Genomic DNA, 15,531 nt, shown 5'->3' with positions numbered 1-15,531 from the left:
CGAAAATATCCTTGTTATTACTGCATGAATAGCTGGTCAAATTTACTATTTATTTTTTCTAACCGGTATACATAGATTATATACAGTTATAAACATATTACATATGGGTTATACATATATTATACATCAACTGGCTATTTTTAGTTTAAACGGTCGGGTTTACGGCTATCTAGGTTAGTTCTTTGAAAAACCCGTGATCAGTTCGTATTGTAATACTCTATAAAAATGAATCAAAATGCTTTGCTTCACTAATTCTACCAAAAGTGATACAATTGTAAGTACAATGATGAGTGCTATGACCGACTCAAGTGCCCTTGATAATAACACATACCAGAGATTTAGCAACGTGGAAAATGAGCACACCAAGGGAGAAGAAGATAATTTGAGACAAAATAAACATGTGAGTCATCTGGAACCTGTATTTTCAAATTCAACCAGAAAAAATTTATTTACACTTAAAATAAGACCCCATGTGAATTAATATTAAAATCACGAGCTTGGCATCATTTTTAAATTTTCTGTCAAACCTTAAAAATAGCGCAATCTATCAAACTTTATTGCTCCATCAACGAAAGAGCAATAACATAATAATGAGAAATATCTCTGGCCCTAGATTGTTTATTTACTCCTTAAATTAATAATTTTTTAATTTAATACAAATAATATTAAATTCTCCGGTTCAAGTCATCTAAAAAAACCCAACTTCAATTTTCCAAAAAAATCTCAAATTACTTTCAGTGGATCGTTGTCCATTTAGGCAAGCTTAAAGATGAGTTCAATTTATGAAAAAAAGATACTCCATATTATTAGATTATAGCCAAGGTTGGAAATTAGGGACCAAATGTTAGTTTCCAGAACTCCAAGTCTTCAAAGAGGCCGTTCCCAAATATGAAAAGCGAACGAGCTTTGACCTGCCAACTACATCCATAAAGCAAGCAGACCGTACGATGCATTATTTTGATGTCAGATCCTAAAAACTAAAAAAAAAAAACCAAAAAAAGGAGGAAAAACAAAGAAAGATCACTGTCTTCAGTTCTCTACAAAACACTCCACAAATAATCTTTCATCTCAGAAAAAAGAGAAGTAAACTAAATGGTTTTTGAAAGTTCAGAGCCAAAAGGACAAAAAAGATGCACAGCAAATTACTTGCAGGAGTAGAACTAGTTAGCCCATCACCTGCTTTTTATGCTCTCCATTACCGTTCCCATCTTCCATTTTCGCCCAAGATTCTGTGCTGCACCAACAATTCTTCTTCTTCTTCTTCTTCTTCTTCGGACCATAAGTTCAAGTTCAATCTTGTGGGTGATAGGAAGTGGAAGTTCAATGATATTGATACCAGTGAGTGCACCAATTTCCTTTCCCCTACTTCAATTTATTTCTTCTTGGTCTTTTTTTATTTGTTTATAATTTCAAGATTCATTTAATTAGGTCCAGTGCTTTTTAGTTAGCTTATGTCAGTAAGTATAGTTGAACTGGCCTTGGGCCAAACTTCTCTCCTTGTTAATTGAAGCAGAAGTTTCCACTGGGACTGGTTTTCCACTGTAAATGACCTTGATGCACCCTCAGAAAAAGTGGAAATTGAATGAAGATTGAATCTTTTGAGGTTATTGACAATATGTTTTCACCAATATTGATTTTCCCCCTTCTATGGCTTGGGGGTGGTAGTGCTAGTGCTGTATTTATTTGTAAATTAAGCTTCACAGATGTAGTGAGCTACTTTAAGATGTCATGTTTTGTGCTCTATGTGATTATGCAGGAGAGTTGAAATAATATTCAAAGGTAACTTTTTCTTCTTCTTGACATTTTACATGCGAAACTATATTTCAAAAAGAAAAAAAAGGATGACGGTTTAGGTCCACCTTTCCTGTTAGGTTAGCAGCTAAACAATGATTAAATTGGTTATTCAGTTTTCCAACAAGTAGCACTCCGAGCTTACTCTTGCTCTGATACAGTCACTTCCTTTTACAGGTAGAGTGCAAGAATCAGTAAATCACTGGCTGTCAAAGACACAAAACTTTTTCAATGAAGTCACTTCACCGCTGGTAAAAACTGTAAATGACAAAAGAACCAGTGTGCATGCTGATACTCAAGATATGGAGGACACATTCATGGCTGAGCAGACTGTTGATAGCCAAACACTGAATGGTGATCTTTCTGTAGCTGCTATTCTTTCCATTGAGCAATTTAGCAGGTAAGATACATTTTTGTGGTCACATTGATTGGAACCACCTATTTCTGCATCAAGATGCTTGATTTTATGTGTCTATCTTGGAAGTGCCTGCTGTAAGTGTAATTCTTTTGGATTCTTATGTGTTGTGGTGAATATCCTGCGAAAAAGGCAGGGTGGCCGATAGATTTAAGGTAATTTGAGACATCTCCTCATGCCAAGGAGTCCCCCTCTTTATGTTTGTTGAGCATGTGCTAGAACCGTAAATAGGGGCCTACGGAAAAGTTTGCCATTCGTCAACGTAGATTTCCTACTTTTTTTCCTGAGGGATTGGACCCTTAAAAGGTCATTTTAGGCATTTTATTAGACAAGTCAGTAACAGGAGTCATTCTCCTATAATAGTTCAGTGTGAAAAGTTGGTCTATGAACATGTTTTAAGACTAAATTGGTTTCTAGAGAAGTCTTCTTCTCTCTCTCTCTCTCTCTCTCTCTCTCTCTCTCTCTCTCTCTCTCTCTCTCTCTCTCTCTCTCTCTCTTCCCCCCCTCCCCCCGCCCCCCCTTCTTGTTTCTCTTTTCTTGATTGGTTTTAGAGTAATCTCTTAAAAAGCTACTCAGATAATTTTCTCCGAGGTTTTCTTCAGGGGCATGGACTCTTCAGAATGTCCTCTCTGGACACTTTAATGGTCCTATCTATGTTGACAAAGAGTTCTTTTAGGAGACAATTCATTCAGATAAAGTCCTTCAAGTGTACTTGAGGTAATTAATGAAATGTTCTTAATGGGTGAATATAGAGAGAACTTTTGGTTGAGTGTTGAAACGCATAAAAATGAGAAAGAACAACTATGGCAAAAAACTCTGTTGGGCTGACATTGAGAGACAAAAGTTAGTGGAGCAAATGGGATTAGATACTCCAGTAGTCCTAACTGTAAATGATGGATAATAGGCGTTGTACGTATTGACCCGTGCAGTGTTCTAGCTAAACCGTTAGGTATTCCGGCTGGGGAGTATGTTCCTATATGTGACTGGATATTTGAGCAATCTGATTATATAGCTTATATAATGGGAACAATGTTAAAATGAATAAAATAATGGCCTCTTTTTTCGTATAGGAAGTGTGTTTCTTGATGTGAATAACGTGAAAGGATCAGTAAGTCTGTTGTAGACATGCTGGCATGGGCTGACATGAACTAGGCCTTGCCTTTTCTTTCTTTGGAAAAAAAAAACTTGTATTCCCTCCATCACACTTTCTATTTTGAGACATCTATAATGTTTGACACACTTGCATTATAATTTTTTTTTTTTGATAAGTCACTTTTTCTTTTTGAGAAGGAATTTTCTTCGATAAGTCACTTTCATGATAATTCTCCATCATATCAATTTTAGTGCCACCATTTGATTGGGCATGAAATTGAAGATGTTCATTTGACTTGTATATAATATAAGTGGCAGTTGCTATTAAGGCGATACATGCAATGTTTGTTTAACAGAGCAAACATCACATTAAAGTTTGATTAGTTAGTTAAATGTACTTAGTTTTTGAAATTTGTGAAAGTTTGTGTAATATGATATATTGATGGAACAACCAAAATAAGAAGACTCATATAAATTGAAATAGAAGTAGTATTTTATACAATTTCATATCTTTTAATGAGTTGAAATTCAATTAATAATCCAAGTTCTAACATGCATACATGATGTCATGTTTTAATTCGACGGAAGGGGTTAAAAAATTTGACCTCTCATCTTGTGGCACATTTAAGCACATCCAAATCTTGGGCGTCTTTGGGACATACTAGGTTAGGATTGCAAAACTTCTAGATGAGGAATTCTCGAAGTTTATTCTATATCACAATTTTTGGTTTGGTCATTATCCTACATAGACCTCCAAATACCCAATCTATATGTTCAAAACTATGATGATAGAATGTGTTATAAGGGAATAACGTATACTTAATCATGGAGGGTGGAGGGTGGTTGTCTTGAAAAAACTTGCTATCTCTTGAAATCCATGCAAAGTTAACTTAACAGAACACAATGGGAGCAGAGAATTCATATAGGCAATACGGACTGGTTGGGATAAAGATTTCGTCGGTATCGGACATTTATATCTGGTTTGGTGCTTGTCAGGAGTTTGTTTAGTTTGGTTAGATATTAATGTGTCAGTTTAGGGATAAGGGTGATGCTTAGAGAACCTTTAGTTTTGGAAAACCTTAATTTGTCTTAAAAGATAAGTTATTGGCATTAGAATGAATATGTCCAAAATGAAGCACAATGGATATAGAGGACTCATGTAGCAGACTAGCTAGATTGGGAAGTAGTTGTTATTGCTATTGTAGAGAGGGGGAGATGGAGTGGGGGGAGTTTAATTGGTTTAGGAAAAAATCCAAATAAAAATTATCATGATATGGTGAAATATATTTTTTAATCCTCTTGGAGTTAGGTGGTGCAAAAGTTTTTGACATTTTTGTATATGCTTGTCCTTGCAACCTTCGCTCGTTTTAGGAAGTCATTCTTGCGATTGAGTATTAAACTTGTGGAGTTGAGCTTACAGTTGTTGCTATCTGTGGTTAGCTTCAATACCCGACAAACCAATGATGAGTAATATATGTTTTTCTAAATTAAACTCTGGAGCTGTATATGACATATGATAGACATGCAGGATGAACGGATTGACTGGAAAGAAAATGCAGAAGATATTCAAAGCACTTGGTCCTGAATCTGTTCATAGTGATGCTCGCAGTTTGGTTGAATACTGCTGCTTTAGGTTTCTGTCGAAGGATTCTTCTCTCCTTCATCCTTGCCTGAAGGTTTGTTGGCTTAACTTCGTGTTTCCTTTCTAGTCTTTCATTAGCTTTTGATGAGCATAACATCAATTTTTTGCCTTTGTGAAACTGAAATTCTTTTTGGAGCTAGAAGTCTTATGTTCAGTTTGCTCCTCAATCCCACCCCTCCGATCCAATAAAGCAGAGCCCAATTTTCCATTTATTAGCTCTAAACTATCGTGAAAAGTTTCTTGTACGGTTAAGCCCTAATCCTTTAAGTAGTCTCTGCTTGTTGATGATTTGACAGAAGACAAATCCAAACTGAAGAAGAGAACATGTAACTCTTAGTTGGCTTGAAGTATCTTTGTGATCCTGTCAGTCATCATCTCTTTATATATGGATATTAAACGTTTTTAATTCTACTTTTGGTTTTGGTTTTGGTTTATAAAAGAAGTTTCAATATCTTGCTGGATATTTTGTCTTTTATGGTGAAGAACTAAATTTTGCTGTTGTGTTGATTCAGCACAATCTGAAAGCTGTAGTCTAGGATCAGTAAAATGTCGGTTTGAACCCTTTTAGATCAAGGAAGAGAAGAAGATAAACAAAGATAGAAACCTTGAGATCTCTCCTTGTTCCTCTAGGAATTGGAATGTTTCCAGTTAGCTAGTTTTTCTTTCCATGCATGAAGTGGCTCTAGAGTTTTACTTAAACAAAATGCAAACTCAATATTTTCAGGTAGGAATGAGCGGTAAAATTTAAGATTTATGTCTACTTATTATTAATATTTTCAGATGTGATTGCAGGAACCTGCATTCCAGAGACTGATTTTCGTAACTATGCTTGCCTGGGAGCGACCATATAGGAGCAGAGGAGACTCCCAAGCTAAAGTTTCAGAGAAGCATTCTCTCCAGGTTGTTTCTCCGATCTTTAGATTTCATTGATGATAGGTTGGATTGAATGTGACGTGGGCCACTTTAAGTATAGGTTGTTGGCTTTAGGCTTTTAGTGCTAAGCTGTTAATCTAACTATAGATGCATTTTAAAAGTCAGCTGATGGATAAATAAGATAGCATCAGCTACAATTGTATGACACCTTATATTACTCTTCTGATGATCTGCCAAAGAAGATAAATTTCTGGTGATGTGTATGCTCTAGAACTGATATGTTAGTTGATACCATCTTTTCAACCTCTCTGCCAAGAATCCACATATATTCTGTCTTTTCTTTCTGTTTTCTGGTGATGTGCAGTCAGATCAAGCTCGACTGTTGAAGTTTAACAAATTTCCCACTTAACTGAGTATAATTTTGGAGGCTGCTTGATTTTTTCCAAGAACAAGCTCAAACATTTGACATAACTCAAACAGTGAATAGTTTATGCGTAAATGTGCTGTAAAATGGTGGATGATAAAATCCCTTTGCAGTCATAATAGTGCATTTTAGGGGTGAATAAACTGGAAATGCTTGACATAGTTGGTGAACACCCCTCGGTGGCAATATCAATGACTATATATCTTTATCTGTTAAAATTTACAAAAGAAATTGCTGAGAATGAAGAAGGTTTAGGAAAGTAGAGGCTGGAGGTGAATGCAGTGAGGAGGAAAATCTTTTGGTTCTCGGTCATATTTAGTGCAGACCTCACTTTTGCTTTCCACGTATCCTAATTGCTTCCCTGACGATCAAAAATAAAAAGTTCTCCTTAATTTGCTAGGATATTTAATATTTGCAAACTTGGAAAGATGGCTTCTCCATTATTCATGTATTATATTCAACTGAGTGTTTCATGATTGTAATTCACTGGAATACTATGAAGACAAATATATGACATCAAGCCTCTTCGTGTTTGAGGAAGACTAATTTATTTTTCTAGGCTTTGTCGCATACACTTCTGTTGCTGTAACCTAAATATATCTGTTCCTGCTGAAGCTGAAGAGAAGACTTGTTGGAGAAGAGGCTTTTGTTCGTATTGCTCCTGCTGTTGCTGGTATAGCTGATTGGGCAACAGCGCACAACCTTTTCAAAGCTCTTGCTGGTAATGATAAGGGTATCTCATTTACCTCATGGTCCACATACATCGGTGAACTTCTCAAGTGAGAACCCTCTCTTTTTAGTTTCCTTTACAAAAGTTTCTTCTCCAAAGCGTTATTATGTTATGTGCATGTGATTGCACAAGTCAAATTTATGGTTGATTATCAGCTCACATACACAGAAAGTCGTAATTCTTAGAGAATATGTAGTTTATTAATTTGACAAATCAAAAGCTGAGCTGGATTTCTTGACAATTTGGCGTACTGTTACAATTCCATAAGAGTTTGACGTACTACTGAGTAACTATTTCTTTTTTAATAAAAATGCTAAATCCATGTAAAAAAATATGCCAGAAAATTTGTCCACTTGACTATGAGGAAGTGAACTTATCACATAATTCTGAATAAGGCAAGTATTTATGATTTGGATGAATACAAAAGCTTCAGAGTATTCATTTCTGAAATCTCCTACAATTTCTTCATTTTCTTAACATTTCAGTTGTTTGGTTTTATTAATATTTTGAGTAGTCCTATCCTTTTCAGTAATGGGGGAAATTTTGTTATTAATTCCTATTTTTGTTCATTAAAAGGAACTTATGTAGAAAATTCTTGACTAAGCTTGAAATTTTGAAGTCACCAATATAATTTTTCTGATGTTCATTTTCTTATTTTAGAGTGCATGAAGGACGGAAGTCATACCAGTTTAAAGATAACGCCCACCTCCATGATGAGAGAATCCTGTGCATTGCTTCCGGTGGAAAACACCCCGTTCTTAAATGGGAGAATAATATGGCATGGCCAGGAAAACTAATATTGACTGATAGAGCTCTTTACTTTGAGGTACTCATAATAATTACATACTTCCAAAGAGAGCGTAAAGGTCTCATGAGATGTTTCATCCTTGAGTGTAAAGTTTAGTTGGTATTTCCTTTATACTCCTAATAATTGAGCCAAATGGATGATGAAATTCGTTTGATTTGGCTAGTTGAACAGTATGCACATGAGATACTTTTTATATAATTGTTCTGGTGTTGTGCAGGCAGTTGGTTTGACGGGGAAAAGAAATGCATCAAGATTGGATCTTACAGGAGAAGGTTCACTCGTAAAGAGAACAAGAGTTGGGCCTCTGGGATTTGACCTTCTAGATTCTGCTGTATCTGTCACTTCAGGTCCTCAGTGCGTAAGCTTCTCCAACCAATCCCATTTGGACTGTATCATTTCCTTTATTTTTGTCCTGACAATCCCATTTAGGACTAAAGGAAGTAGGCCTGGAAATGCTCTTAGTTGCATTCTAACTTCAAGTTTCACATATCCATTCCAATCTTAAAAGGAAGCACATTAACTAATCACCAAAACTATCATATGACTAACTAATAATTTGCATCTGATCGGAATCCTTATACCTCTCGATTTATCATATTAGGCACTTTGTCAAAGTCATATCGGCCTTGGGACAGAGATGTTCCTTTGTTTCTTCTTTATTCCAATTCCCAACGAATTTCATGCTTTGGTTTGAGCCTGGATTTGAATGTAGACTTGTTAATCCTGAAATCATTTGTCCTTCCCCATGTTAGTTGACTATACAGGTTCTCTGACTGAAATTATAGTTTTATGTGATTTCTTTTTTGTTCGTTTATTTTCCTTCTGTTTTGATGTCAAATTCTCCCTGCAACATCCTTCTGGACAACTAGTTATCGTTTAATTTATGTGCTCTTATTTTTTCCTTGTGTTTCCCATTTCCATTAAGAATGGGAAGTTGCTATATGAAATATCCAACCCCTCCTCCCGAAACTGTAACCTGCATTCGTACTTGTAATAATGACTACTGTTATCTTTACAAAAAATAATGGCTAATGCTACTTACTTTTTAGCCTATTTAGTTTTTAAGATGGTTTTGCATCTTGTAGTGAAACTCAAGTTTTCCAATTCATTAAAAGAAACCAGGAGCCATAACTGAGACAATCCCATTTAGGACTAAAGGTAGGCCTGGAAATGCTCTTAGTTGCATTCTAACTTCAAGTTTCACATATCCATTCCAATCTTAAAAGGAAGCACATTAACTAATCACCAAAACTATCATATGACTAACTAATAATTTGCATCTGATCGGAATCCTTATACCTCTCGATTTATCATATGAGGCACTTTGTCAAAGTCATATCGGCCTTGGGACAGAGATGTTCCTTTGTTTCTTCTTTATTCCAATTCCCAACGAATTTCATGCTTTGGTTCGAGCCTGGATTTGAATGTAGACTTGTTAATCCTGAAATCATTTGTCCTTCCCCATGTTAGTTGACTATACAGGTTCTCTGACTGAAATTATAGTTTTATGTGATTTCTTTTTTGTTCGTTTATTTTCCTTCTGTTTTGATGTCAAATTCTCCCTGCAACATCCTTCTGGACAACTAGTTATCGTTTAATTTATGTGCTCTTATTTTTTCCTTGTGTTTCCCATTTCCATTAAGAATGGGAAGTTGCTATATGAAATATCCAACCCCTCCTCCCGAAACTGTAACCTGCATTCGTACTTGTAATAATGACTACTGTTATCTTTACAAAAAATAATGGCTAATGCTACTTACTTTTTAGCCTATTTAGTTTTTAAGATGGTTTTGCATCTTGTAGTGGATTTTTTCTTTTAGCTGATTTAGAAATGCTTATAGATATATTCTGCTCTAAATTTATTGCACTCATATCAGGTTGGACACATGGGTATTAGAATTTGTGGACTGGGGAGGAGAAATGAGACGGGATGTGTGGTATGCATGCATCAGTGAAGTAATTGCTTTATACAAGTTCATACGAGAATTTGGACCAGAGGAAGGTGATCAATCAGTGTACAATGTCTATGGCGCCCAGAAAGGGAAGGCAAGAGCAATTTCTTATACTACCAATGCTGTTAGGAGACTCCAGGCTCTTCAATATGCTCGAAAGCTCTTGGAGGAGCCAACTAAATTGGTTCAGTTCTCATATTTACAAAATGCACCTTATGGTAACGTCGTATTACAAACTCTAGCAGTTAATTGTTGGGGTGGACCATTGATTGCAAAAGTGACTGATCAAGAGTATCAATCAGGGGGATCACCTAAATCCACAAACGAGGCAACAGAAAGTAGTAGTCATGTGTTTGACATAGATGGAAGTGTGTACCTGCGGAAGTGGATGAAGTCTCCATCATGGGGTTCTAGTGCTTCTCTTGCTTTTTGGAAGAACTCTCTGTCGAAACGGGGGATAGTTTTCAGTAAAAATCTTATTGTCGCTGATATGAATTTGATGGAAAAAGCAGCAGTGACCTGTAGAGATAAATATCAAGTTGCGGAGAAAACACAAGCCACAATTGATGCCGCAATGATTGAAGGGATACCTAGTAACATTGACCTTTTTAAGGTTGTCTTATCTCTTTCCTTTTCTGTTCTTTCTGCCTGCAAATTTTTCTGACTTTTGGATTGATTAGTCTGCATTCATACATCTCGTAACTCCAGAACATTAAACGACCTTTTTGAAATTCATTCATGGGTTTAAATATTTAAATGCTTGGTTATAATTAGGACAATAAGCATGATAAATTTTGTAAGATTTCTTTTCCAAAAAGGACTTGCATTTGAATGGTCGCCGAGGATTACTTGAGAGCTTTGCTAATTGTTTTTGCACAAGGTAGGCTGATATGTTGATATTCTCTTGTGCTTGGAAAAATTATAGAAGCCTCACTCTACCCAAAGGTGTGCCCTAGTGGTTGATGAAGTTGGAAAGAAAGCCATGGAGACCGGAGTTAAAACTCGAGCAGAGACAAAAACAGTTAGGCCAATTTCTTCCGGTTGAAGACATAATTAAGTAAATAAAAGAGTGCTATCTCTAGCAACTTAAGTTTTGGATGAGATGATCACACACTTCAACATGGTATAGCATAGCAGGCAAAGGTCCTAGTTTGTGTCTCACTGCCATCCATTATCAAGAAGAATTTTCAGGTGCTTGGCTTTTCAAAAAGAATCAAACACGTGCATGAGGGGGCGTGTTAAAAGACATAATTAAGTAAATAAAAGTGTATTCTTTCTAATAGCTTAAGCTTTTAGATGAGATGGTCACACATTTCAACACTTCCCATCTGCCAAAGTCTCGATAGGCAGAGTTGCCCGGTACCTATAGTGTGGGAAGATACAAGTGCCGGTGAAGTAGTGAAGGTGCGTGCAAGTGGTCTGAACTCCAGTATTATAAAATAATAAAAAAAAACTATAGAAGCCTCACTAGTTAAGACTATTGTTTACTTTTTTGCGGACAGTTTTCGTGGTTATGGCTTCAACTTAGGCAGCTTTTCTTCTTTCTTTTTTTGTGAACTGAAATCTTGATGAACTTGACTTCAGTTTTGAACCTCTATCAGTTCTTTTACTTCATTATTATATTGGATGTTAAAGCATGCGGCTTAACATCTAACCAGGGTTACTTCTCCATTCAAGGGGAGGGATGAGGAACCTACCATGATTCGAAAATGAAAAAAGAAAAAAGGGAAAGAACCATCGATTATTTTCGGAGGGGAAAAAACAACATTAGAAGCTTTTATCAAGATTTCATAAGAATTGTAAATCATTGTGGAAGAGGACTGGACTCGGATCTTAATGTGATAGAGATGTGGCACTATATTAAGTTTGTGCTGCTAATGGTATTGTTCTCTTCTAGGGCTGTCAAATTTGGCCTAAGCCCAAATGAACTGCCCAACCCGCCCAAGAACTCATCCCATCTTGATCCAATCCATCTCAACCCATTTAAAGTTGGGCTGATTTTTACCCCAAATTGATCCATGAGTAACTTTGCTAAAATATCTTAGAAATATTTTTTTTTGTTTGATATGTTATATATGACCATAACAAAAGAAAAAATATCTTATTTACTAATTATACTTTTCTTAATTAAAGGTTGGTAAGAGTTGCGCGGGTTGGGTTATGACCCAAATTTTAGCCTATCGTGACCCATTTCAACCCAAGTAACTTTTGGGCGGGTCAATGACCCGCGCATTTATTGACTCAACCTATTTTGACCTGCTCAAAATCGGCCCAACTCGCCCATTTGACACCCCTATTCTCTTCCTTTATTGAAAGAAATTGGCTAGAATAGCTTGTTGGACTTGGTTCTGTGATCAGCCTTGTTGTTTGTTGTCTGTGTTTTCTAATTCTTACTCAAGCTAATTCTTTTATCAATAATGTTGATTATTGATTTCCCCCTTCTTGACAGGAACTTGTGTTTCCTTTAACAGTTGTGGTAAAAAACTTTGAGAAACTTAGGCGTTGGGAGGATCCCCTATTGACTGCCTCTTCTCTTGCACTTGTATATACACTTATATTCAGGTAAAAGTGCATTTCCGTATATCGAGAAGTCTACTGACATTGATCTTGTTTGCCTGTACACCTTAATGTTTGCTGAGACGTGTGGATGCATTCTGTAGAATACGTATATGTCCACGAAGTCCCAATAAATAATTTGCTTGGCACTGAAAGAAACTTCTTGTGGATAAAAATTTCATTACTGGTCTTAATGATTTTTATCCAACTGGAACCATATTGCTATCTTCTGGGATTGTTGCCATCTTGCATCTAATTTTTACATTAGACTCATGCTAATTTGAGAGACCATTCTAAACCTCCCAAATGGTCTTTACAGCATTTCTCATCTAAAAATTAGTTAGTTTCTGAAAACCATATTCTCAAAAGTTCTTTTTGCAGGTTGTGAAAGTTCATGGGAAATGCTACACTGTTGTACTCTTAAATTTTCGCCCATACGTGTGCATTTGGAAAAAATTGTATAATGTATAAGTTTCTCCTGTTGCTTGTTTTAAAGGATAAGCACAATTGCAGTGAATATGGGCCATGAATATCCATACATATTTATGATGCATCAGAGTAATTTGTTGCTGACTTGTGTTAACTTTGTTACTTTATTTTGTGAGCATGCTCCTGACTTTATTCCTCATATGTTAAAGTTATCTATCTTAATTTCAATGACTTACTCAGCACTCAATTTTCTGGGATCAGGAATATGCTGTCTTATGTTTTCCCAGCAATGTTGATGGTCTTGGCTGCTGGCATGTTATTACTTAAGGGGCTCAAGGAACAAGGTCGGCTTGGAAGATATTTTGGAAAGGTAACAATACGTGATCAACCACCATCAAACACACTACAGAAAATTATCGCAGTTAAAGAGGCCTTGCGTGAAGTGGAAAGGTATCTGCAGAGCCTGAATGTGTCGCTGCTCAAGATTCGAGCTATCATTCTTGCAGGCCAACCTCAGGTATCTCCTGAGAAACTTTGTAATTGCTTCTTAATTTTAACATCACTTGCTATGAAATCAGGTCTGTCTTTCTGTGGCCAGAGAAAGAACTGAAAAACATTGCCAGTGCTATGCTTAAAATGTGTGCTACTCAAAATATGCCTGCTAAGGACAGATAACAATAGCTTAGGAGTAAAACTTTAAACAGTCTCTTCAAGAGTTGATCCCTTCAATTATTTGATTCATTTTAGCTATTTTAAAAGGATTCTGTTTGATCAAATAAAGTAGATAGATTATGTAAGCCCTCTCAATTCCCTACTACATAGCAGAGACATCAATTGTTTCCTTCAAAAAATTGGCGGGCAATTGGAATTACTTAATAAGCAGTATATTATTATGTCCTAGTGTCTAGTTGCTTCGGTGATGATGTCTAATTCTCGTTCTGAACAATAGGGAAATTTGCTCTTAATATTCTCACTCTGTCCCTGTAATTAAGTAAATATTATTCTAGTCAATCAATTTGTTAAATCAGTCTGATCCCAGCAGAAGCAACACTAGGTGAATTTAGTGCAGGTGAATACCTGAAACTTAGAAGATTCTTTTTCCTTTAAATCATTTCCTTCTCGATGGCTAAATTTAGTGAACATACAGCAGTCCCCTTGTCCAACTCCACTCGTCATCACAGGAACTTTCCTCATCCCCAACCACTTGCAGCTATATCCCTAATTCTAACACCACTCGGAATTCCACACCTAATTCAATGTCAATAACCCTCTTTGTTAACCAAAATTGAGATTTGCACTATATTTTAAAATGAATCATTTTTCTTGAGGGACCAAAAGTTGCACTTTCTGCATAGAGCTAATATGATATGTTGGCTTCTTTATAGCACTTAATTTAGAGCTTAACTCCTTTTAGAAACTTGTTCGGATGACCTCCTGCTCCTTCCCCAACCCTACTCCACCCCTCCACCCCCCACCCCAACCTGGTTTTAAACTTAAATACAAAAAGGAGCTAAGCAAGAGCTAAAGAGCTGACAAAATCAAAAAACTTCATATGACAGTCATTAGGAACTAAATTATGCCAACTATACAACCATAGAAGACATCTAGCCTTAAGCACCATAGGAGCTCTCTAACAATTAGTTGTAGCTCCTTAAATTTTTTTTTGGCTATGCTGGATCCCTTTTAATTGTTTTAGGGAATCGATTCTGCATATTCTGGATTTACTGAGATTATTGTCCTAAATATTTATTTAGGTCCACTTTGAGTAATTATTTTAGGGGTCAATAAATGCTGAATGCTGAGTCTACTACTATATATTACTTGAACTTCAGGATAATAGCATTATTTCTTATCTAATACTTCATTTTGTCTTTCTTAAATTGAGTTAATTTTCAAAATCTGTCAGATTACGATGGAAGTTGCTCTGGCACTACTATTTGGTGCAACCATTCTCTTAATTGTTCCATTCAAGTACATAGCTGCTTTCCTGATTTTTGATGCATTCACCCGAGAACTCACTTTCCGAAGGCAAATGGTTTTGAGATTCATGAGCCTTCTGAAGGAGCGGTGGGACACGGTGCCTGCCACCCCAGTTGTCGTGCTACCATTTGAGGATGATGAGTCTGATGCACCAAGCCAAAGAAAGGAGTCCAGTAATGTAGTAAAACCAGAAAAACAGCTAAAGCAGTAGGTTATTGTAAATTCTCTTCTAGGTATTTTCTTTTCTCTTGTCTTTGTTCTTTATCCGGTTAGTTGGCGGTGACAGTAGGAGTGACAGGTTGAAGATGAAGCAGCAAAACATTTTTGCTCTTAATAACAGTATCATTTGGGTGGGATTTTATAGTTTAGCCTCTTGGACCCTAGATGAAATGGTAATTGATTTTGTATGAATGTCTTCTGAAAAGGAGACAATGCATTACTCCCTCTGTTTGAATTTATGTGAACCTATTTCCTTTTTAATCCGTGCCAAAAAGAATAAACTCTTTCCTTATTTGGAAACAATTTACTTTTATGTAATGATTTATAGTCACACAAAATATATGTGTCTCATTTCACACCACAAGTTCAAAAGTCTTCTTTCTTTTCTAAATTCCGTGCCCAGTCAAATGAGTTTACATAAATTGAAACGGAGGGAGTAGAATATAAGATAATGTGATTTTATTGTTGTTTTCATCGCTGGGCTTTCTAAGTTGTTAAAGTAGAAGTTACTTATTTCCTGTGATCTCATTACCTTAACATTTTTTCCTTGGAAAAAGCATTATAATGGGGTGGAAATTTATCATCTTCAGAGCATAAAAAGATAATATCCCAGACATGCA

General features: G+C 36.1%; 1 protein-coding gene across 4 annotated transcripts; it reads left to right on the top strand.

Annotated features, from left to right (window-relative positions):
- The first annotated feature begins 920 nt into the window (after nt 1–920).
- Nucleotides 921–15,172, top strand: LOC107780406 (uncharacterized). Of its 4 annotated transcripts, none has more exons than XM_075238682.1 (12): nt 921–1,342; nt 1,973–2,191; nt 4,827–4,974; nt 5,733–5,840; nt 6,853–7,016; nt 7,628–7,793; nt 7,993–8,129; nt 9,653–9,945; nt 10,030–10,340; nt 12,177–12,289; nt 12,974–13,229; nt 14,619–15,172. In XM_075238682.1, the coding sequence occupies exons 1-12, from the start codon at nt 1,131–1,133 to the stop codon at nt 14,901–14,903; spliced, it is 2,412 nt and encodes an 803-aa protein (XP_075094783.1). In that variant the 5' UTR covers nt 921–1,130; the 3' UTR covers nt 14,904–15,172. The 4 variants fall into 4 exon arrangements, with proteins under 4 accessions (XP_075094783.1, XP_016456426.1, XP_075094782.1 ...); XM_016600941.2 differs by having other exon boundaries at nt 958–1,338; nt 1,969–2,191; XM_016600940.2 differs by having other exon boundaries at nt 921–1,338; nt 1,969–2,191; nt 9,653–10,340.
- Nucleotides 15,173–15,531: the final 359 nt, after the last annotated feature.

Source organism: Nicotiana tabacum, chromosome 19 (genome assembly GCF_000715075.1).
Source record: "Nicotiana tabacum cultivar K326 chromosome 19, ASM71507v2, whole genome shotgun sequence".
Lineage (NCBI taxonomy): Eukaryota > Viridiplantae > Streptophyta > Magnoliopsida > Solanales > Solanaceae > Nicotiana > Nicotiana tabacum.
The sequence above is the reverse complement of the archived record's forward strand: the minus strand, read 5'-3'. Positions and strand labels throughout refer to the sequence as shown.